Source organism: Labrus bergylta, chromosome 17 (genome assembly GCF_963930695.1).
Source record: "Labrus bergylta chromosome 17, fLabBer1.1, whole genome shotgun sequence".
Classification (NCBI taxonomy): Eukaryota; Metazoa; Chordata; class Actinopteri; order Labriformes; family Labridae; genus Labrus; species Labrus bergylta.
Genome location: NC_089211.1, coordinates 13,375,117 through 13,399,792, shown reverse-complemented (window position 1 = coordinate 13,399,792; position 24,676 = coordinate 13,375,117). Strand labels below are relative to the sequence as shown.

Here is a 24,676-nt window from a genome sequence, read left to right as displayed (position 1 = left end):
AAATTCTGTTGTAGTCAAAGTGCAAACAGACATAATAAAATGACACATGAATAGTGAGTCATTATTTTTTTGTTATTTGTTATAACAGATGTAACTGCAAAAGCAAGTTTATCTCTATTTGTGTTATACAAAGTCCTGCCAAATGTTAAAGTCAGTATTATTACATTACTGTGTATTTATGTAACACTGTGTATTGATTTTGTACTATCATCAGTAAACCATTCTGTTTCTTACTTAACTATATATATAAACTTTATTGTACGCAAAAAAATATCTGAATATTGCTCAGGTAATTTATTCTAATACAGAAAAAGAAGAGTGACTGTGTGAGAAGACCATCAGTGAAGTAATACTTTTTTCGTACGCAAAGGAATTGTGGGTAAACCAGTGCCAGCCGTGTAGTGCACACATGGTGATTAAAATGAATGGCCACCTTTAAAGGTCCCATATTATGCTTTTTCTGGTTTTATATGCTCTTTGGTGTGTTTTCCAAGTGTCCTGTGCATGTTTAAAAAAATTCAAAGTCCGCTGAAATGCTGCTTCTCCTACCTCCTCCTGTTAGCTGTAGCATTAGCCGCATGTAACGCTCGGTTCTAGCCCCCCTCGATAAAAAATTGTCAGTGCAGCGTCATTGTCAGTGTGAGATCACTGATCTAAATCCATTGGCTCGTTGTGGCAAGCCCAGCAGCTCATGTTGAAATTTTCGAGAAGCGTGTTGAGCAACTGACCAATAACGACAGAACGGATCGGCAGACCAATCAGAGCAGACTTGGCCCACGTGGGGTCTAACAGTGTGGGCTCAACAGAGCGTAGCTGACGGACTCAGAGCGGAGAGGGAGCAAGGAGGAGCAGTACATGAAAACAGAGACTTTTTTCGAACTTTTGCTATTGTGAACGTACGAAAGTAGATACATAGATTAAATATACGAACCCCAAAAAGGGCAGAATATGGGCTCTTTAAGATATGCTGAAATGTTTTCCACAGACCGGCATGTTTATCCCCTTAGAATAAGGGGCAAAACGTCGTTCCATGGCTTTTTATAGAAAAAAACCCTGAACAACCTTAGTAGAAAGAAAATATCTCCTTCATTCTATTTTTGGCAGTGTGTGTCTGTGACAGATTACATAGGAATGTTTCCCCCAAAAAACAGCCCTTCATTTTTTTAGAATACAATAACCGAAAGTTAATGCCCTCATAAATAACTTTTATATGAAGTCAAGACATTTCCAGATCATGTGTAATGGAGTCTATGTTCTCCTATCAAATCTTTACCGATTGTTTCACCACAAGGGTTCTCATCCAGCCAAGAGAACTGAGCCAAACCTTTACTCAAACACTGCACTACATTATGAGGCCTAAATAAGGTAGAAATGTTAGAAAAGGGACTGGAGGAGACAACATTTTTACTGTAGTACAATACAGAAAGTAAAATAACTGAATGTTAAGCAAAGTTGTATGGCCAGATTTGAATACTTTTACTTTGTATTTTTAAACTTAACCGATAGTTAATGATTGTAGGATTTTAATCGATTTTGTGGTGTTTGAAAGAACACAACACATACATTTAATAGACTCTGTATAAGGGCTGGATAATACTGCAAAAGAGGGAAAGTATCGGCAGAGCGCTGAAATCTTTGACTGGATATTGTCAAGGACTTCAAGATACAATACGCATCACAATACATGGGTCACGATATGAAATGTATGGAAATACTTTGCAACACTGTACACATTTTAGTGAGAAATAAAAAGTGGAGAATACAGCTGTGATATTAAGTCAAAACTGAACTACACAATTACCATTTTAATTTATTAAAACAAAGGGTTTTTAAAATACCAGAACTCAAGACTTCAATATGAAACTAGAAAGAGTTCAAATGTGTTTCGATGCCACGGTAACAAAAATGTTTGCCCTGGGCTCGGCAACCAAAATTGTGTTCTTTCTTGTTTTTTAATTACCAACCTGCACATAGCGCTCAGAGCAAATACTTTACAGGTCGGGACTGAAAGATAACGATGATCTGGTGACATCGCTGCCTCGCTCGTTTGTTGCTCTTGAACAGACTAGCGTAACTTGTGCATCTTAATAAGGTGCCAAACAGACTTTGCAATCGTCGGTATTGCAGACCCTTGAATTTGAACAGTCAGTCTGTTTGGGGCTGTGTAGCTAACAGAGATACAGTGCGCTGCACATGTTGTTTTTTCGACAGTCTACAAAGAGCAACATGAGACTTCCTGTGGCTGCTAGGAAACAGAAGTATTCATGCACTAACCATGCATTGTAGTGATGTACATGAAGTTCTGACCACTCTGTTTAAATGTCGTAATTTAGCGAAAGTTTGTTTGTACCCTTACTGCTCATTATCAGTAGGTGGCGCCATGACGATACATAATAGATCGGTTCATGCAGAGAATGTGATCATACGTGTGCAATTTTGAAGATTGAACATTGTATGAGATGTACTCACTGCTGTACGTTCTCTTTCTACTAGGAGGTGCAATGACTATGATGGAAAATATATATCTAGATTTATTTAGGGCAGAATCGTAATCTTAATCGTAATTGCGCTATGACTAAAAGAAAATATTGTCGTGTAGAAGTGATCAGGCCAGGGACTGTAACAACATGAAATATTTTGAAGGTCAAACATTGTAGCAATTTATGTGACTGTACAATATGGGTATGTTAAGCCCCTCAAAAATCAACTTCCTGTATGATGACAATCACTGCGTTGTCATGGCAACATCGTTTTATCTGTCATTTGAACATTTTGATGCTATAGGTGTTTGCGGTGTGTGTTGATCTTATGTGACCAAATTTAAGTTTGGTTTAGTCATGGATATTTGTGACGGCTTTGGAGGATTTTGTTTAACTAGCCTTAAATGAATCTCTTCTTTACATATTACTTCCAAACAGACATTATGTTTGCTTGTTATAACAAGTTCCAATGAATGTCATTGTAATATGAAAATCTGTTGTAAAGGAATCACACAAGCAAGCTCACATCAGTACAGCTGGGCAGTCTCAGCAGAGTTGTTCACTTTGTTAAGAAAATCAGATTTTCTGAAAAGCTGCACAGTGAATGCACTGCAAAGCCAAGTAGTGTGAAAATGCTGCCCGCGCTTTAGGTGCTCGCACATTTCCAAACCTTATAAACAGCTTTGTTACGGCACAAAAGAATAACTGAATGTGTGAACAGATCTTACAACACTACAGCTTTCATCTGCACTGGGACCATTGTGGCTGTGCTGTGGTTTCGACTTTTTTCACATGAAATTTGTCCACCAAATACTTTGCAGCTTGTACTCTAATGGAAGGACTAGCAGCATTGCTTTATCAAACTCTGTGGGCAGGTGTGTAGTTATGCAAGGTCACAGTGAATCAGAGGAATTCTTCTGTGTGTTTTTTTTGTATGCCTATTGCAGAAAATGTATTATTACAGTATTTAAGGGATCGCACATATGAATGACAATGCCAATTTATGCAATACAACCCTTCCCAAACACGTAGGCGATCACGGTCATTCTGTGTAAATTTACATGCTATGTGAAGCTACTAGCAAACTAAAGAGCGCTAACATTAGCCTGCCAACACAACAATGCAGCTCGAGACAAGGACAATTTTGTCCTCCGCTTGCGCTTAATTAATGTGTGTAGTAGTTGATAACTCCAAACAAATATCCGAGCTGGGGGAGAGCGGAGGCTCTAGTATGGAGGAGGTGTGGCCAAACAGCAGTTTGTTTTGGTTTCATGCCCTAATGGATCAAAGACACACATTCTGCCTTTAAAGTCCCCAGTTATAATGAAGGATTTTTTTGAAATAAATTGTGTTCCTCATTGACTTGATGACAAGTCACAACCACAGCTTGCTTCTTTTTCATCCTTTTGGACTTCAGTCAAGGGAGTCATTAGTTTAAACACATCTTCAGCAGATAGACCCGATATAATGGAGATGCAAAACCCTGTCCAGCAGTTAGCCTATGTCAAAGCCCCCGACAGACTGAGAGAGACTCAGTGCAGGCGAGCAGACCCACCTAATGTTGCTGTTATTTGAAACTTTGAGAGGGGAGAATACAAGTTTACCTGATTGTTGGACCACAATTGTATTCATTCATTTGATTGTAAACACTTGACACCCGCTCTGACAGGAGTTGGAGGCATAACTCTTTGGTCAGTGATCGTGGCACTGGCTCTCCTCTGGGTTTCAGATCGAAACATGTAGAGGACCACAGGGATTAACTCTGATCCATTGTCTCCTGTCTTTCACAATCACAATTTAAGGCTACTTTTTTTTACCTGCCCCTGTGGCTGGTAGGGTGCAGCAATCTGTGTTGTATTGACGGTAGTGCAAATATTCATGTCGTGGAAGTACGTAATACTGTTGTTGCTGGTATTGATACTGGTTTACTATCCAACCCTAGTAAGAAGGAAATTTCATCACATTTATTCAAGCACACACACAGGCCTCTAATTATTTCATATAAGTCTCACACATATCAAGGCACATACCTATTGTAGAGAACACAGCTGGACTTAAAGATGGATATACAGATATTTATACAGTGATATCTCTTGAAGTTGTACCACTTGACTTCTGCAGCTCATTTAATATTGAACAGACATGTACATTTTTTCCACGTTTAAATTGGTTGTACCGCCTGACATGGAATGTGTAGCAGTCCTCTTAATAGTGGGAAGAAGCCATTTTTTATCCTGTCATGAGAGTATCTACAAATCTTTTTACTTGGCCATAAAGGTCAGTAGGGGTCCTCTGGATGATACTGTAATCTGTTATTAGCACTTTCTTAAAAGTCCCTTCATTATCACCCTGACATTTGTGAATATGCTAATTACTGGACACACACAAGTTGTCAAATTATCTTAATAGCCCTATTGTGTGTGTGTGTGCTGTGTTTAAGACAAGCAGACAATGTAATCTGGTTTCAGGGAATGGGTTTGGCAGCCACAGACAGACTTAGAGGCATTTTGATGCACACATGTCTGAACAATTAGCAGTCAGAAATTATGCTTCTTTTACCTCTCTTGAGAATACCATTAAACATATTTTGCTTTATAGTTTCCATTAGCATTTCATTCAGTCAGTTCTATCAGACTTATGAAGAGATGTGCAAACCGCCTTTCCAAAGATGAGGAAAGAATTCATGAAGACATTCGTATCATGTCTTTCCATTAAAAATGTACCACTTTTTTATTGTCATCAATTTTATCAGTTTATTTCCCCCCCCCCCCCGCTAACTCCATTTATGTTCTGCTATTTACAATACATTTAACCTATTTTTTATACCTAAAATTAAACAAACAAAACACATCAAGTTTTGCAATAATCAGCTGTGCGAAAATGTCTTGAGTTAAGTATTTTTTAAAATTTGAATCGGAAACTGATAAAATAATTATTTAACAAACCAAAATCTGAAAAACCATTCTGCCTCAGTTTTCAGGTTTCTGTATAACCAATACTTGGTTATACTGTCAGATAGGTTATTGGGGGAAGGATTTCCAAGCTCTAATAGTTCTGTGATGACTTACGTACAATATAACAATGCAAAAAATCTATAATGTTAGAAATATTTAAAAAATAGGAGTATTCTTATTCACTGATTTACTAACCTTTATTAAAAACAGTCCTGTGTAATTACTCTGAGAAATCTTAATTAGATCTTATAAGTGTGAGTCAACCTTTTGAGACCACATTAACAGCTGTCCCTGCTGTTTGAGCCGAGCTGCTCTAAATTGGTTAATTTGCTTAGACTATTATCTTACACTCAGCTCTTTACTACTACCCCCTCAAGCACATTACTCGCTGGCTGTGCTGCTGCACACTCACACACATACACAATATTTGTTCACTCTTATGTGTGTATTAAATAGTTTAAAGTGGTTTCAGTATTAAAACCCCTCACCACGCCTACATACTGTAACACTACATAAAACTGCTCCCACAGATGCTAGACTAAGCTGGATTACTCTAGGTTTACACACACACACACACACACACACACACACACACACACACACACACACACACACACACACACACACACACACACACACACACACACACACACACACACACACACACACACACACACACACACACACACACACACACACACTTTCCCATCCATGTCCATAGACTATTACTAACAGTGTATGCGCAGAAACACACACACCCCCCTTATCACCCAGACTCTGTGTCTAATTGATGTGTGGATTATGCTGTCTCCTCTCACGCCTCACAGCTGTCTCATGGCTTAAATTCATCGCCAGCTATAAAACACTACAGACTAAACTGAACCTTAAATGTGTCTTGTTTTGACACTTATTTAAACCAAAACAATGTCATTTTGGAAATGTTTATAATAGAGGAATGGATCCTGTTTTTAACAGGGCCTTGCAGTCTACTTTGTAAAGTGGATCAGCCCAGTGGAGAAAAATATCACATGCTGATCATTTGAAAACATTTGTAAATAATGTATTGTGTACTGGTGGTTGAGAACATTAAACCATATTCTTCCTCCTCCTTCTTTTTGGTACTTCAAAGAAAATTCAGCCATTAGAGAGAAATATTTTGCCCTACTTTTTCCATGAATGTTGCAGTATCAAAGTAAAAGTAATTTCATTGCAACAGAATACTATAGCAGTCCTTGAATTATATAGAATGTTTCTTTTTACTGAAGCTCAGCCTGAAGTATTTCCACTTGGCCCTGTTTGATTTGGCCCAGTCTGTCATGGTTTGGCAAGGAATGGTTTATTCTGGCGGGTTGTAGTGAAAGGGTATTAGCACTGTGGGAGACAATAAAACCTCAGGGATAGCCTGAAATTAATCTGGCAGAAGTGGATGAAGGGTGTGTGTGTGACTGTGTCAATGTGTTGTCATTGTGAGCAGAGAGATAGCACAACAGTCAAAGGGATAACTGGCATTGTTCACACTAAGCATTTTGTCTATACTGTGTATTCAACATCCAGCAGAAAGTTTTTTTCAGAAAGTGTCAACCATCGTATAAAAGTAATTTACCAAGGATTGGGCAGCACAATAAATTCATTATCAAAATGAAATATTCACAATAAGTTTAAAAATGTGCAATAGAAACATTGCAAAAGACTCCATGAGACGCTGTGAAAGACACACATGACATGCATTCAAGTTTTCATGCCAATATTTGTTCGACCATCTGACTGCTGTTTAGCCATATAGCTAAATTCACATAAATGGGGGAAGCTTATTGGCATAGGTCAGTGTTAAAACAATCAGAACAGCAGACAGACAATAAACTGCAAACTTACTCCAATATTTGTTCATATAACGAAAGTTATATCATCATCACCACAGTATTTTAACAATGTTATTGCAGATTTTCACCTTATCATGCAGGCCACGTAGCTAATTCAGAGAAGAGAAATAGGGGTTGATAATCACACACATTACTTTAAAGTTGAATTTATCATGATTAAAAGCTAAAACGATTGTTGGAGAAATCACTCATTCAAGCATAGCTTTGTGTTATTGATAAATGGAAAATTAAACTGAAACATGCGCCATGTGTTTTCGCCTCACCTTTACGCTCAGGCTTTTTTACGTTACACTCGGTAGTGTATCTGATCTTTTTGAGAATACATTCTTGATTCATGAGTACAATAAGTCAATCTTGACAGAAGGTGTGAGCAGAAAGTAAATATCATCTCGTCAAATGTTGTTTTTGTCTCTTTCATGGAGCTGGTGTGATAGTCTCATGAAGAAGAGTCTTCTCTGTGTGTTTGTGCGACTCTTGCTTATGCAGTATGCAGAAGGCTAGTCCAATATGCTTCTACTTTAGTCGCCACAGAGAGTTAGCTGTTGATTGCACAAGGAATTTTGCCCTTTATCCATAAGTTCCAACCTGATTTTATGAACAAGCACTTCTGAAAGAATGGTTTCAAAACTTGAAAAAATCCTGACTTGAACTTGTTTAAATTAATCCAAGAAAAGCCTGAGGAAAATGGCTTAAAGCCTGTTCAAACAGGGATCCAATTAATGCAGGAAGTGCCTGTGGGAACTCTTTATTTCTTATCGTCTGTGTATATAAACTACAGAAATTCAGCCAGGAAATGTGCTTGTCAGCAGATACAGATGAGGCACTGTGGATGGTGCAAGGAGGTGGGTGTGATCCTTGTGTCTGTGCATGTGTTTGCTTGCTCATTTATGTGTGGGTGTGTGTTTGCTTTTGGGCTTGTTTCTTGTCTGGTGTGAGTGCGAGGAAATCGGTGATAATGATGCAAGGTGCTTGTTTGCTGCTGTATTTGTATGTTTATGTATTTATGTTTAAGAAAGTCTTCAAGTGAAAGTATATTTCCATTTAAGTTCTTTAGAAAACTGTGGCTGTGGATCCAGTAAAGTATGACTCTCAAGGCTACATGTCTGATGATGTCATTCAGAAATTCATTCAGATGAAGTAATGGTGTGAGACGCAACTTCTTACTGATAAAGATGAAGGCACTAGAGAGATAGACAGAAAAGTTTAATGAGTGGAGTTCAGTTAAAATCTTGTGGAAAATAGGCAGGAGCTGTTAGGAGTCTGACAAATGACAAAGAAATAGAGACAAAGATAAAGGAATAATCAGGAGTAAAACAGGATAAAGGGTAAACACAAAAGGGAAAGACTGGGGGTGAGGGGAGAGACTCCCTATTTGTCCAGCTAGGCTTCCCGCCCACAGTTTGGTATAGACGGGTTGTTTAGCTTGGCCTGCTCTGATCAACTGGAACAATATTCATGTTAGAAGATGGATGGAGGGAGGGTGAGAAACAGCTCACGCTAAGAAACTATGAGAACTGAACTTCATGAGACACTTTTGGCTCTGCCATTTTTTACTTTCAGTGTGCTTCTATCCAATGATAAAAGAGATACAGTGACAGACAATTTCATGGAGAAAACTTTTTAGTAGAACACTTCTTTCAGAGATTTTATTAAAATAATAATTGAGACTGTATCATATTTTTTATTGTTTCTTTGATCTATTTGTGTGTGTATACCTACTGTATCATTGCTAAATAGAGGGAATACAGAATATGTTATGCCCTACTCCAGTGCCTTTGTGAGCAGTTCCCTGGGTTATGAGCCTGGTTGCTTTCCAAGTCCAGCAGTGGTTATTTATAGTGCAGGAAAGGCTATTTGTGTCAGGAGTAAATGTTGCATGCAGGCAATTTTTTTTACTGGAGGTCCATTTTCATCTATAAATGTCCAATGCTGGAATTCTGCATCAATCCTTCTGCCTAAAAATCTGTACATTCAATAAGAAAGGCTCTGTTTAAAGAGGGAGCGAAGGTTGTTCCTCTTATAGTAAGGCTACAGCCTAATGACCAAGAATAAGGCATGCATACTGCACAGTGTAACACTGCCTTGAATCACTTTTTCAGGTTTAAGTGTTATGTCACAGCATCTGTGAATGAGCACATGGATACAATGGCTCTCAAAGTCATGGTGGTCTCATAGTTTTCCTTACATTACCTGAGTTGTTTATAAGAGGAGCACTAGAAAAGAAGTAAAATAAGAGGTAATTAGAAAGGTCAAAGGGATAAGTGGACTTAGGGTGCACTAACACTAGCAAAGTTGTCCTGTCTGTGCTAAAAAGGACAAAATAAGGAAAGCTGAAGATATCTGTGACAAGGGTCTATTTGCTAAATGCAAAGCACTGCTTTACCTCTCATTAAAAATCCTTTTTTGCTCATCATTTGCAAAAACATATTCTTCTCTAAAATAAATATAACCAGTCTCACAATAGCTAACACATGACGTTAGATAAATAAACATGATAACAGCTTTGTGATTCCTTTGATACATATTCTCTTTCATGGTCATCTACTCTGGCAAATTCATTGGAAATAAGTGCCTTTGCAGAAATTTGGTATTATTACGGGTGTCAGCTTGGCTGTCTTTTGTGTTTTTAAAGAGGATCTCCATTAATTTTACACTTTAAAGTCTGATTACATGTCTTAAAGAGTGCTGCTGCATGTGTGACCTCGTTGTTTACAGTAAAGCCTTTGTGGCTCCAGAGCTGCAGGAATTCTTAGAAATTGCTGCCTGCAAGTGATGTCTCCAGAGTTGTTAAGAAAGTTATTAAATGGAAAAATACTTTTTTACACTAACGTGATAAGAGTGCATCCCTACATCGACTCATTGAGAGTCCTTGTGTGCTCCAGGTCGTGCATTATGTTAAAACACATGGCAGCATCTCTCATAATGAGAGTAACCATCTGGTCTGTGTTTAACAGTTCTGTCTACTAACTCTCTTATTCTGGGTTTGAGTTTCAGAGTCTAGTAAACTATTGTGCTGTGTGTGTGTGTGTGCGTGTGCGTGTGCGTGTGCGTGTGCTGTTGTGCTATAGCGAGCAGTAAGCGGTTTCAGCTGTGGCCCAGGAGAAAGGAAGTATTGTTTGAGGACATTTGAGCATCTGCTTTGTTGCAGATAAGAAGTTTGAAGTTAACGGCCACTGCTGATCAAAGGGCAGAGATATTGTAAAAGTGCCAATCTCTGTCCTTCACTCTTTCTTTTCCTTTTTGTTCTATTCATTGTTACCCTTTTCCAACCTCTCCTTCACTTCCCGCCTGTAGTGTTCTCTCTCTGTGTCTCGCACAAAGAAAAATATAACCTGTAATGAGGTTATTCCCCTCTGGAGTTCATTCTAGGTTGCTTGTGTGTCTTACCACCCAACTAACCTACTTTTTCTTTCTGCATAGATTTATCGTTATCTTTGATCTCTGTCTGTAACCCCTGGAAACATTCTATTCTCATTTACACACAGTGTGAGAGTGTGAATTGGTACAAGGTGGATGATGTGTGTTCATGTTATGCTTAACTTTACAAGAGGATGAACAATTTTTTTTAACATTTTGAGGATTTGATTTTTCCTCCTGTACTTAATTTGACCTAACCTGCCCCCACATTAACTCCATCTCTCATTTCACCCCCACCCCCCTTTTTGTTCAGTAAAGATTTTAAAGATTTTAGTTTTAGCAGAGCGTAGGTCTCCCTATAACCCTTCAATCAGGGACAAGATTTCTTGACCATAACTGCACTGAGCTGCACAGTGAATATGAAGCCACTGGCAGGTCAAATTTTCCTTAAACAACACTTGAATCCATCACAAGGTATGCGGAAAATCAATTCTTTGAATGTTAACAGCCCTGATGTTAACATTCACAATTTATTCTAATCTTGATATATCCTGTTTAAAGACTTTCTTAACATGCTTCCTTTTTAACAATACCTGAGATTACATAGTGCCATTGCATAGATGCTCATGTAACACAGAAATTAGCAAAAAGGCCTCATGTACTCTTTGCTCATCAGTTTAACATTACTTTTATATAGGCTCTAACAACTTCATATTTTACAGTGTCCCCCATTTATTTGAGTTGCTTTGTATGTAGGAAAAGCAAACTGGACTGCCCTGAAACCAAAGCAAACAGCTTTTTTTAAATTAAACAAAATTGTTGTTTTGTCTATTTTGGACCGAGATATGAAAGGTTTTCTAAAGTAAATGTTTTCCATTGCAACTCCACACACTCTTAATGGATAAACTCTCTAAACACACCGGGTGTGATGCAAGAATTAGTGTTTCCTGTGAGTTTATTTTTCCTTCGTAGAACTGAGGAAGTTCAGAGTAGCAGAAAAAACAGCCCGGCCAGGCATGTTTATGCAGAAACCATTAGGCCAACAAGCAGTCAATCACACTTAATGAGCAGTTGTTGACTTTGCATTTTATTCACAAACTGTAGTACTGGCTGGATTTTATGATCTTTTGAACACTAAAAAAAAAAAAAGAAAACTTGCACCTGTGAGATGAATGAGGATAAAAAAGAATACACGTGAAGCAGCCCACTAAACAGAAATACATAAGAGTTCAGATTATTCAGGTCAGATAGGTTTTCTCTCCAGTGTGCCTTTACCAACAGATTTATTCCCTTCTCTATTTCTCCTGCCTCTTTACCTCTCCTTCCCCTTGTCATCCTTGTCCACCGGCCTGGACAAACAGGAAACACTTAGTGTTATCAGCCACCTCTTTGTGTGTCTTAATGAGTGTAGGCCTAAATCGGAGAGGAAACAAATACCTCCGTCCCCACCCTGATCCCACAGTAAACACAAAAATCAGAAAGAGAGGGAATCCCTGAGAGACAGACACACAGGCAGACGGAGCCTGAGATTATGATGCAGTCAGGGAATTACAACTGAAAGTAAAATAGGAGGTGGGATCCTGTTAACGTCTTGATAGCAAACACATAACAGAGGGACTTTCTCAAATCAACCCCTAACTTTCTTCTCACACATTTTTGCCTCTTTTGTGTACTCACAATTATGGTATTACACACCGAGGGTCATCCAAAACCACTTTGTGGGGAGTGTCTTACACATTAGTTGTGTTGTTATCTCTATATGAGCATTCACAATGAAGACATAGAAGACATAAAGTCTGAATTTATAGCAATAGATGTGAAAAAAAATGATGTACACAAATAATGTTTTCTCACTCAGATGAATTGTGTAAAGCTACCTCCAGATTATTTGCTGATATAGTGGAGGGAAAAAGCTTTTAGGATTTATTGAGGATGTAGGAGGGACATGTTGCAAATACATGTTGTGTAACACATGATGGACAGCAGATAGACAGAGAAACTGTGAGTTAAAGCTAATGTGCACTCTTTAATATTTTATCACACTTGTGTACAATTGCACAAATAATTTTTTGTCACACCATGCAAGCCTACCCCCAGTAGCACTGATAACGACTTACTGACCTGTGTTATGTCTTTGTGTTGCTGCTGTATTTCCTACTCTACACCTTAATGTAGCGGGATTCAATTAGCTGTGAGTGTGACTGAAAACTGAGTTCTCTCGTTGAGTGGCTATGGGTTTAGTTTGAGAATGGCCCCTACTGTGGTTTTACTGGTTTCGTATCTCAGGATTTAGTGACCTGTGACTTATTGCTGGTCCAGCTAATGTGGGCTAAACCCATGCAGTCCAGTGTAAGCCAATGGCGGCTAAGCCCTCAGAATTGTAATGCAAGCAGATATTGTCTGGAGTCAGAGTTCATGTGTGGAGATCGGGTTAGCTTCATTTTGAATGTGCAGTGTTTGCACATTTTTTTGACTAGCTCTTAAGAGCAAAAAGTTGCCTACAACTAAGCAATAGACAAGACAATAATGAGATGTTGTAATTTCATGTTGATAAATTGTTTCAGCATATAACTACATAAAAAAAAAAAAATCAAGGTTTCCTCAGTTTAGTCTATTTGTTACTTGCCTTCTTTTACATATTCACATAAAAAATCCTATCCTGTTGAAACCATATATAAAGTGCCCAAACAGCACTGTTTACTGTCTCTCTGAACAGGCAAAGCTTCTCCTGCATCATTCCTCTTTTAGGTTTAGAAAACTTTCTGCTGGAGTCAGTGCCTGTGCTGATTTGCAGTCTCTTCCAGCACATGATTATTTCATCAGCCTCCCTGCGTTGACACTATTTGTGTGTGCGGCAGAAACTGGAGCAGAGCATTCCGCTCCACTTAAACCTGTCCATTATAATGTAGTCTAATGCTATCGGTGACATGCTGCTCGATCGTGACGGCCCTTCACTTTTTGTTGAGCCTATTGAAATCACAGAGGCATTTAGGCACGATCATGCTCAACACTACATCCGTGTTTCCCCTCTTCTATTAGTCCATTTCAGTTTTCTCCCACATGCAGTTCTTATTCATGATTCAACAGCACTAACTGAAAATATTTACCTGTAGACTGGTCAGTTTCTGGATGGAGATGCCTCTCAGTCTGTCATATAGTGTTACAGAGAGAATAAAAGACCAAATTATCATCTTGAACCAAACAGTGATTTTAATTCTTGAATGCATACTTCTTGAAGTAATTGATCAATTGCAGCACTAGCTATCCCTTTTCTACGTGCTTTTGATCCTTGCTGTCAAAAATATCAAAGTCGTACTCAATATAAGATAAATAAATCATGAATACTAAGATGATGCACTTCTTACAGACTGTGTCTGTCATATTAGCCCTTTTTTGGAGATCATGAATATCTTTGTAATAAACCATATCAGAACATACTTTTGTTTGGTCGAGAAAGGGAGAGCTGTCTCTACTCTGCACACATAGAGGTTCAGGTTAGGTAAAAGCTTGGGTAAATCTTTAAAAGAGCTTCAGAGTTTTAGAGGGAAACTTGTGTGTACACAGCAGTAGATAGACGACACAGTGGTGGGCACTGCTACCCATGCATGTTCCATAAATGCTTGGCAGTTTCATGTTTAAACACAACTGACAACCAACACAGCATGACTGCTGGAGCAAGTTTACAGAGAACTGGGACAACGGTTTGTCTCGTTTGGCTGGAAGAGTTTGAATCATAGTTCAAAGCTCCAGCACTAAGATCCCTTTACTTTAAAATACTGCACAAGCTCAAACTTTCAGTTCTTTGTCTTAAGAAGTGCACTCTTGCTTTCTAATTGCCAGGTTTCTCCTCTCAGTGCCCTCTTGAGTTGGATAGTGTGGTTTGTTCATGTGGTTAACAATCCTTCGGGGTAACTCTGCTGTTAAATCCTACTTCTCTGTGAAACATTTTCAGAGCACATATTTGCAATCTGCAGATACATTAAAACAGTTTCCATTTCGACATTACACCTGCATTTTCTCTTTATAATATTACTCTGGGAGCAACTCTGGAAATCTTTTCAATACATGAGTATAAATATTTACTGATCGAGTAAAAAACTAAGAGCTGAGTCGTCCAATATGATAAGTAAATGTTTTTCCTACTGAATACTACATTGTGTGACAAAAGTATATTTAGTCACTTGAACATAATGTATGTAGTTATACATGTATAACATTCTTTCAGCCTGAAATAGGCAAGGATTAATAATCCGTACAGCGTTTGGTTAAACCAGATGAGTTTAGTGTTTTAAATATGCTAACAACAAATGGTTTAGTTTTAGGTGTCTCTAGAAAATAAAGAGTTAGATACATTGATTTGAATCAGCTCATTCAGCAGAGCTTTTATGAAAATAAGCAACCGAGATGGTCCAGTGCTGACTATAAAAGTTTGACTTCATTTAAAATGTTGTAGCTTGAGTAAAGTCAATTTAAAGTACCTCTCGCCTTCTGCATGATGTGAGTTCCTTTATATAATGCGACATGTAGCCTACAGGAGTGGCTTTGTTTGACTGTTGTTTCCGGATCACAAAGGCACTCAATTACAGCCTCTAAGAGGGCCACCCTTCCTGATGTCCATAAAACATGATAAGAGGATTACTGGGTACCATGTTTAATTATGTAAACAAACAACTCTCCATTCTCTTTCAAGGATATAGTAAACTCATGCAACAGAATTCATTCATTTAAAAAAATATTCCATTACATTCAGTCATGCCTTATTTGTCTATATCCATCGTTTTCTTTTCAGTTCCCCCTCCATCTCTTAAGTGAGACTATTTTTAGTGTTTGACTGCCTCAGCACACTGGACGCTGGCTGAACACATGACTGCCTGTATAAAACCATGAGACTTTTCATTCCAGCACACAGGAAGGCAAATCCAGCCAACTCTGTAAAAACAAGCCAAACTATCCTCAACACCATATGTTGTTTCATTAATAGCTTCAGCTCTCTCCTGATGTTTCATGTTTCACTGCACACCGATCATAGAGAAGAACAGATGCACATTCTCTTAAATGTTCCACTTTCACCTCCATAGCACCTTACTCTACCATTGTTGATGTTTTGCTCCACATCAAAAGATTTTTCCACGGAAACTGTTTAGTAGAACTGGTATGAAGGTACAAAAGGAATGAGTGAGCCCTACAACTTAAGGATGAAGTATTGTCTCGTAAAGAAGATTCAGCGATTTCTTCCAAACAGAAACTACATCATTGAGGCCTATAATGTGCATGAACCAGTTATACTTATTCTTTCACATGGAACATTAGCAAAGCCAAATGTATAGACATCTTCAACTTGTCTGCTCATGTTGTCCCTTTTATAGTTACACATGCTTTTACTGACATTCTAGCTATGAATCTATCTAACTCCATGTCGTTGTTGTATTTGCTCTGTTTCTCTTTATCCCTCTTTCTTTCTGCATCTCCCTCTATCTCACTCACCAAGCTTAAAACAGTTTCTGCAGATTGCTGTTCAACATTAGTCTGGTTCTACTCAAGGTTTCTGTCTGTTGAAGGGTTGTGTTTCCTTGCCACTGTAACTTTGCTAAACATTTCTTAGTGCTCATGATGGATTAATGTTGAGTCTTTGTAAATAATATAACAAAGTCTACGGTCTAGACCTCTCTTTAGTAAACTGTCTTGTGATAACATTTGTTATGAACTGGGGCTATACAAATAAAGATTGTTTGATAGTTTCACACAACTTACTCCAGATGTCAATCAGCGGAATTATCAGTGGATTCATATATCTCCTTCACATGTATGTGTCATGCTTGGCTGAGTGTTTTTAAACCCAGTCTGTTATTTCCAGTCTGTCAGAGAACTTTCTCGTCTTACAACTCTTCACAAATAGCATCTTCACTCCTCAGTGCTTTGAAGCCTGGATTACAAGGAGTTGTGTGGGTTGTTTCCTTTACAACTCTTCTCAAGAACTTTCTGCCAGAATAAAAAAAAAGTTTCTCAATGATTTTAGATTTAAGTTTTAGTTTATAAAAGACCATAAATATAGTACCGTATTTTTCATTTCCCCACGGCTCCACGTTAATGACGTTGTGTCTTTTAAGCTGCAGTACTCAGCGGTCATCCAAGTGGTTCCAGTGACAGAAAGATTTTTATAGCCCTGCATTTTCCACCAGCTGTGCAAAATATATTGCCTTGATAGCATGTGGATGTTTGCCATGTATCACTATGTTGACTTATTGCTGTCTTAAAATAGGGTAGAGTTTACCTCCACATGTATTTCTGGAGTCAAAGAGTTCACTCAGTATCACATGAAGGTCAGTAGGCTATCAGGTCAAATCTAATACCATCCCAGCTCTTTGAGTATGAACAGGTAACTGCTGGGAAGGCTTCCACTGGTGATATGTTTGGGGTGCATGGTTTCAGCTCTGCAACTGTCTCAATCGCAAAACTGCTTGTTCATGGACAGACTCCTCCTTTCCTACTTTTTATTCCTTAATTTGTTTTATTAAAGCATGTGATTCCATCGTCTTTTTATATCGTTATTGAAGATTTGTTTTTTGGCCAGAGGTGAACAACCTGTGGTGGACTTAGAAAGTTTACTGTGTTGTATTTTGTGTCATCAGACTACAGTGTAGCAGACTCTCTGTGAGATCATGCTTGAAGCTTTCCAGTTGCAGACCTCTCTTTATGTGAATAGCCTGTCACTGATACACATGTGGGGCCATTTGGAATATTTTGTGTGGGCTGTAGCAGAGAAAGAAAAACATTCTCTCCCCTTGAGAAACATTACTCACATTAAGGGCATCTCGGCCACTTTGGCTGGCTTACAGTTTTATTGTCTTATCTGTCAATGTCTAATGATGCAAGTCATTGTAAGAAATGTATTTTACTATAAGAGATAGGCTTAATGGTTTATGTCACATACTTTTCTATACATATGTTACAAAGATAACAAAATAAATATATATAAAAGATATGATTTAGATTATGTTGTTGTCCAAATTCTGCTTTCACATTTACTACTGATTACTCTTCATATCGTTTTGTTTTTCTAACCCTATCTCCCTCACTTTTTCTCGACCTAATTTCTTTTCTGTCTTGACCTTACAGGCCAACGAGTGGAACAAAAACGATGAGCGCCTGCTTGCTGCGGTGGAGCATGGCGATGTGGAGAAGGTGGCATCACTTCTTGCCAAGAAAGGTGCCAGCGCTGTAAAACTAGACAGCGATGGAAAATCAGCGTAAGTTAATTATCAATAATATACCAAATAGTTAAGAAAAAAACAGCTTAGGTAGTAAGTGTTGACTTTATAATGCTTAATATACTGTATTAATTTATCTCTATTATCAGTTCATGATCCCCAAAGGAGCCAATTACCTTTTGAGAGCAGCAAAGTAAATCCATAGCACAGCATGCCTACCGCAAATTCTACTCGAGCAGAATAATTAATTGGCAGAGACAGAGACAAAAATCTCCTGTGGCGTCTGTATGATGTGAACTGTATGACATGGGGAAGCAGCCAAGACATTTGGATTCAGATTGAATACACTGACATGACTGCAAAATAAAAACCAGAGTAGAAGAAAATGTGCTAATATACAGTTTGCTTTCTGTTTAGAAGTGTTAAGTAAATACTAGGGCTGTCTATGTTAACATGTCAACACATTGAGTGTCACTCCCGTTTATTATCCTTTAAAAACATGAGATGATGATAACAAACCGTGAGGCAGACTCAGCAGAGAAAAGAATACCTGTGCTCATCTTACCGAGCAGCCCACATTGTTTCATCCGGCCACTTACGAATCGTCCGTCTCCTCACCGCACTGTGATTAATTATGCTACATTTTTTAATCAATTGACAGTACTTGTAAATACAGATGGAGCTTTATATGGTCTATTGACTTAGATTACACTTTAACAGTGTGTTAACAACAAAGCTTTGTTAAAAAGTATTAAAAGAAAGAGTTAGAATTTCAGTAAAAAGAAAATCTGGTCTTGATGTTTTTGTGTTCCTTTTCAGTCAAAGGCTAACATTTTTACAGCAATTTCTTCTTCTCAACTTCTCAAGTCTTGAGCTTATGAAACGCCTGTCATGCGCCACAGCACAGTGTTAAAAATGAATGGCTGATCTAAAAATACTGCTGTTTTTATTGGTTCCTAAAAGGTTGACATTTTCTACCATTCACACAGCCCACCTGGCATTCAGTGCTTCGAGAGCCAGTTCATTTCTGCAGAGGCAGTGCAGCTCCCCGCCTCACCGTTTCATTGTTGATAACACAGAGACTCAGTGTTAATATTTGACCTCTTTCTTTTTCTGTAACACAACACCCGCTGACCTCAATGTGCTAAGCAGCTCACGCAGCGCTAGGAACATCAAAACACAGGAACAAAAATGTGGGGAGAAACGACTGTGCAGATTCGCACATGCCGAAACAAACACACTGGCTTTTTGTTCCCTTGCTAGTTCAAATCCTTGACCTCTTCTGTGTGTGTGTGTGTGTGTGTGTGTGTGTGTGTGACTGTAACAGACGCATGCATGCAGACGTTTACTCACAGGCTTTTAAAATCACATGAATGTGAATGTGATTCTAGATCTCAAACCTCCGATCTTTTCAGAATGCACAAAGGAGGAGTCTACAGTATCCCCATGGTGATAAAACTTGATTGAAAGGCATGTGGGCATAGTTGTGTGTAAGGGTGTGTGAGTGTGTATCCTACGCACACACCAGAGGAAGGCCTGGCATGTGTAGTGTTTTTTTCTCTCTGCTCGCTGAGGTGGAAAGGGGTCGTATTGATTCCCTGCATGCTGCACACATATGCACAAACAGACAAGTTAGGTGTAAAAACTACATGTTGTGGTTTTACAGAGAGTTATGTGCTACGCTATTTCTAAGCCAGGAGCAGAAATCCCTTGTTGTAGTTGCCAGAAATATTAAAAAAAATCAAGATACAGCTTTTAATAACAGCTTTTGGTGGGTATATTTGGTTAAGCTGGCTTATTTGTGCTGATGCATGAAGCTCAATATTTCCCAAGATGTTCAAGTGTGCCTTTTATTTAATTAAGTCATTCAGATCTTAAGAGCTGTGGTTTGGCATGGGGGACATTTTTGAGGAAGCCAAGGTGAGAGGTTGAGTTGAGACATCTTTAATCTACATGCATTTGTTGGGGTGATTCACAAAAAGAGTATGTCACTGCTTTAGAAGGCAATGTAACATAACCAGATGTGCTATCATAGCTCCTGTTTGACACAGTTATATCACACGGATGCAGAACTTCAGATAACACTTCTGACACTGACACTCTCTTCCTCTCTCAAACACACAAACCCTGCTGTAAGCGCTCAACATGCACAAATAGTTTCCACACATAACACCAGGCAGAATATCTATTTTACAACATGACCTTAAAACTGACAACCTCGTGACCTCCCACAACTGCAGCGGCTTTAAACAACGTCATCTAATAAAGGTAACATCACCTGAATGTTATCCAGGTAATGGTGACCTCATACTTGTGCTGTCCATGGTTGTTCATTCCTGCCAACAAACATCAGCAAAAAAAATAACTTTTTCAGTAAACTGATGAACACACTTGCGTAAATCCAGACAGGTAACACAAATTAAACGATATAACCACATCAAAATATGCAAACAGCCTAATGAACAGTTTAGTCAACAGTTAAGCCGCAGAGAGAGAAGGGGGTGTGTATATCACCCACCCTATTTGAAGAGCAATATTCTTCTGTCGTTCAAGGTAGTGAAATGAGATGGTTATTGACTGGAAGGAGTGGCTAGTTGGCTGTGCTAAACTTCTGTGGCAGTTTAGTTTTCCATATTTAAAAGTCCAGCTCCCTCCTCTCTTTTGCTGTTTATTGCGCTAGTTTTGGAGTTAGCCTGCAGATTTTTTTTTAACTTGCTGTTGAAGTTGTAGTTTAGTAAAGGTATCCTTCAACTGATCGGTTAAATCTCGATTTAAGGGATGCCAGTGAATTTGTGAATTAATTCACGGCCACCGGAGTTTCACCACAGATGCCTTGTTTAAGTTGTGTTTATTCAGTTTCTAATTATTTTTGTTTTTGAATTTGTGTGCAGTCTTCATGTAGCAGCTGCTCGCGGTCTGACAGACTGCCTGTCTGTCATCTTGGCTCATGGAGCTGACCTGTCAATCACTGATGCTGCAGGTATGTACATATACAGAGGTTAGAATATAAGGCAGTCAATCAGGTGTTTAATTTTGATATTTTTTTTCCCAGCATATATTGCAAATAGAAAGATTTTATACATGTTTTTTGGGGTAATTGTCATTAGGTTTGGATCATAAAGGTCTGATAACATTTGATGTTTAAATTAACAGAAAACTAAACTCATTTGTATAATTAGTATTTTTCATACACACTCTTAGATAATCCCTCTTAATTATTTTTCTTTTAAATCTTATTCAATTTGTCACCAAATTTCTGTGGTGCTATAAAATGTTAAGCTGCAACCTTTGTTGTTTCATGTTCAGGTTTGAATCCGTTACACCTGGCTGCAAAAAACAATCACATTGAGTGCTGCAAAAAGATCATTCAGGTAAGGTGGAGAGGGAAGCCTTCAGTAGGTATCAATTTGAAAATGATTGTTATCTCTAAAGCTGCTATGTTGTATTAATGCATGACCAGAAGTCCTCACAGTGATTTACTATCAGTGCCGGACAGTATTTGGGATCAAGCTAAACGTATTCAAGATATTTTGTACAATAAAAGGTGTAGGAAATATTGACGTCAGAATGTTTTGGCAGAGCGTCTAGTCTCCAAGCAAGCCTTCTTATTGGACACATGAGCTGATGTAGCAAAAAAGGAATGTGTGAAAGCAAGAGGAGAATGAAACTCGCTCTCTGATAGGTCCCATTTTCTGTTTAGATGTCTAAAACCAGCTTTTTGTGCCTCATTTCTTCAGTCTGCTGAGTGTGTGTTAGTGCAGATCAGCAGGAAGACACACACACACACACACACACACACACACACACACACACACACACACACACACACACACACACACACACACACACACACACACACACACACACACACACACGCGCATCTTCCTGCTCTGATCTGCTGACCTCTGCAGCATCTAAACAAACACACACCTGCTTGCAACAACCCTTTTACTCTTGTGGGGCACAAGACAAACTGCTTTGTTTGATATTTTTCTGACAAACTAATGTGCTGTTCTTAGACATAAAATTGGCAAAAATAACCACAGTTTGTAGTCTGTAACATGCTATTACTTTGCTATTGATTTTAGAAAATACTAACATCATTGATGATACCTGATGAACGAGCTGCTGTAACAACAAGAAATGTAGATTTTTTAAGGTTATTGAACAGATCTTGCAAAATATTTAGGAAAAATAAGGTGAATGAAACGAGTAATTAGTAGACTTGCCACTCTAAAGGTCACATATTTTTTCCTCCTTTTCAACAAGTTTAAATAAGTCTCAGAGCTCCTGTAAACATCCACTCTGATCCTGTATGCAAATGAACTGTGTTCGACCACGCACCTCTGGAAGCGCTTGGGTGGCTCGGGCTTTCTTGCACCATGCCCAATTGTTTAAGGCTAGAAAGCGGACTCAGAGTGAAGAACAAACACCTAGCTGTGGGAGTGTTACCAATCTGGGGGAGGGGTAACTTCCCTTTGTGATGTCACAAAGGGAAAATCTCAGAACGGCCTGCTTGAGCACATATTTTCTGAAAACTGGAGTAGGCAAGAGATGGAGAGGATGGACTTTAATCTTAATTGGGGGGCTTGTAGACAGACTAGGGACATTTAGCACTGTTTGAAAAATGTGGTCAAGTTTATTTTGCATTCTATTTGACCTTAAATGTGCCTTGAAGGCTGTAGTGCATGTTGTATATCCCATTTTTAACAATGAAGTAAATAGCATAGGGACCCAAATAATTGTAAGAGTATTTTTGACCCAACAAACGTTTCATTTATAAAGCATATGTGAAATTGATTTGCATATCTAATATGCCTCTACTTCCCCTTCAGAGTAAAAGTCCTGTTGATGCTGTAGACGGCTCGGGGAAGACTGCTCTGCATCATGCTGGTAAGTGCCTCAGTGTCCTCAATTAAACCTGAGTGATTTTAGTGAAGATTAGTGAGCTCAGACTAGAGCGTGGGAAACTATCTTGTGAGATTACGTTTAAGCTCTTCTACTCATATTCCATATTTGGAATGAAGTGGTTAAACATGATTTCAGACGTTTTTGGTTCCTTGAAAGATTCTCATAACACTCAGGTGTTGGAAAAATTCTCACAGACTTCATCTTTAGTTCTTTTTTCATAACAAAGCCACTATTACTAAAATAAAACATGTTTACATTGACTTCTACTCACACTGAATTGTACTGTTCTTATTTGAGCCTCTTTTTAGTTTCTGCTGCTTTAAGATGACCTGGATACTTAGGTAATCAAAGGGAGTTGAAAAAAATATTTTTAATCAAAAATAAATAAAATTACAGAAAACAACAAAAGAATGAAATATGAATAAAAATAATTGTTAAATAAAAACAAATGCTCAGAATTATTTCTTGAAAATAAATCTTTTTATTATCTTGCAGAACTTTATCCTAGACCAAACTGACTACACTACTGAGCACTTTTTAATATTCTGACAGATATTTTATTTTATTTTATCATCAGCTGCCAGTGGGAACATCCAGACTGTCCAGCTGCTGTGTGAGCTCAAAAGTACCGTCAACCTCAAAGATGCCGTGAGTCCTTCTCATTTTTCTCCCACTCCTTCTCTCTGAGACATATTTTTCTTGGCAGCATATTCAGAGGGCTTTGAATCGGAATAAAAACCACAGAAATCTGTTCAGACTCATTCCAATCGACCTCCCGTTATTTGAGGAATTTGTTAAAGAAAGGTGAATCACTGTTTGTTGTGGATTTCCTTTCAGACTTTACCTGTGTGTTTGACCCTGTGTTGTTAACGGGGCTTTTAAATGCACTCACATAAGTTGTGTGAAAGTGTAGTTGAACCTGTGTGTGTGTGTGTATGTGTGTGTGTCTTCCTGATAATGTATTAGGTAGAGGGTCAGTTTACCGTGGGAACTCTGCTCTAAAGCCACAGACATGTGGTCTCCATTGCAGCGATGCTCCATGCCTGTGGTTTTTAATCCAACTGTGGTGTGAAGGCATGATTTTTTTCTGGGTGTATTTGCATAAAGAAGAGAGCAAGTGACTGAAAAGAAATGGAGAGAATGTGTGTGCATGTATTTCCTTTTTATTGCCACACAACAGCTGTTCTGTTAGAGATTAACATACTCACAGTCAGCATCCCTTTTGCCTTAGGGTTAAAATGTTATGCTCTTTCTTATTTAAATCCATCCCTGCCTATTGCTTGTATGCGCCTTGTATAAGTTGTGGCTTTTAAAACACTCTATGCTAACACTTTGTACCAGTTAAGTGTTGAAGTATAGTGTTTCTGAATTCCCGCAGACCCAGTGAAACATTTTTCCTCTATGGCGTAAACACATTAAAAAAAATCCCCCTAATCAAGTCCAACAATATGTACTGACTTTGTTTTAAAGAAATTACATTATTCATGGGATACATTGCTTGGTCACCAAAAACACATCATCAAAATTTAGAGTTACCCGTGCAAATGAAGTTTTCCATATGTTAGATGAGAAGCCATGTTTTTGTGTTTGAGTAGTGACAGTTCTTTGGAGCTGTTTTCTTCTGCTTGCATGAACAGAAAACTTCATCAAACATACTTTTCTTTCCCAGCCTTAATCATCTGCAAATGTGGTGTGTGAGAGACTTGAGCTGCTCTGTTAGCCGTTAGTAGACATGTAGACGGAGAACCACAAAGAGATCTGGAACATATTTCTGAGTGAAACATGCCAGCTTGTTAGCATAGCCTCAGGAATACATACTTACATGGCTGTAACAAATATCTCTTCCTGATCTATATTTGACTTATGTAAACACACAGCAAGATATA

General features: G+C 38.4%; 1 protein-coding gene across 2 annotated transcripts in view; it reads left to right on the top strand.

The window, feature by feature from the left end:
* rai14 (retinoic acid induced 14) overlaps positions 1 to 24,676 on the top strand; it is a 40,890-nt gene that overhangs the window by 3,368 nt on the left and 12,846 nt on the right. For both annotated transcript variants that reach the window (XM_020629868.3, XM_020629867.3), the window contains exons 3-7: positions 17,788 to 17,918; positions 20,771 to 20,859; positions 21,186 to 21,250; positions 22,715 to 22,772; positions 23,368 to 23,438. In XM_020629868.3, the coding sequence (XP_020485524.1) occupies positions 17,788 to 17,918; positions 20,771 to 20,859; positions 21,186 to 21,250; positions 22,715 to 22,772; positions 23,368 to 23,438 (414 nt within the window). The remainder of the gene's footprint in view (positions 1 to 17,787; positions 17,919 to 20,770; positions 20,860 to 21,185; positions 21,251 to 22,714; positions 22,773 to 23,367; positions 23,439 to 24,676) is intronic.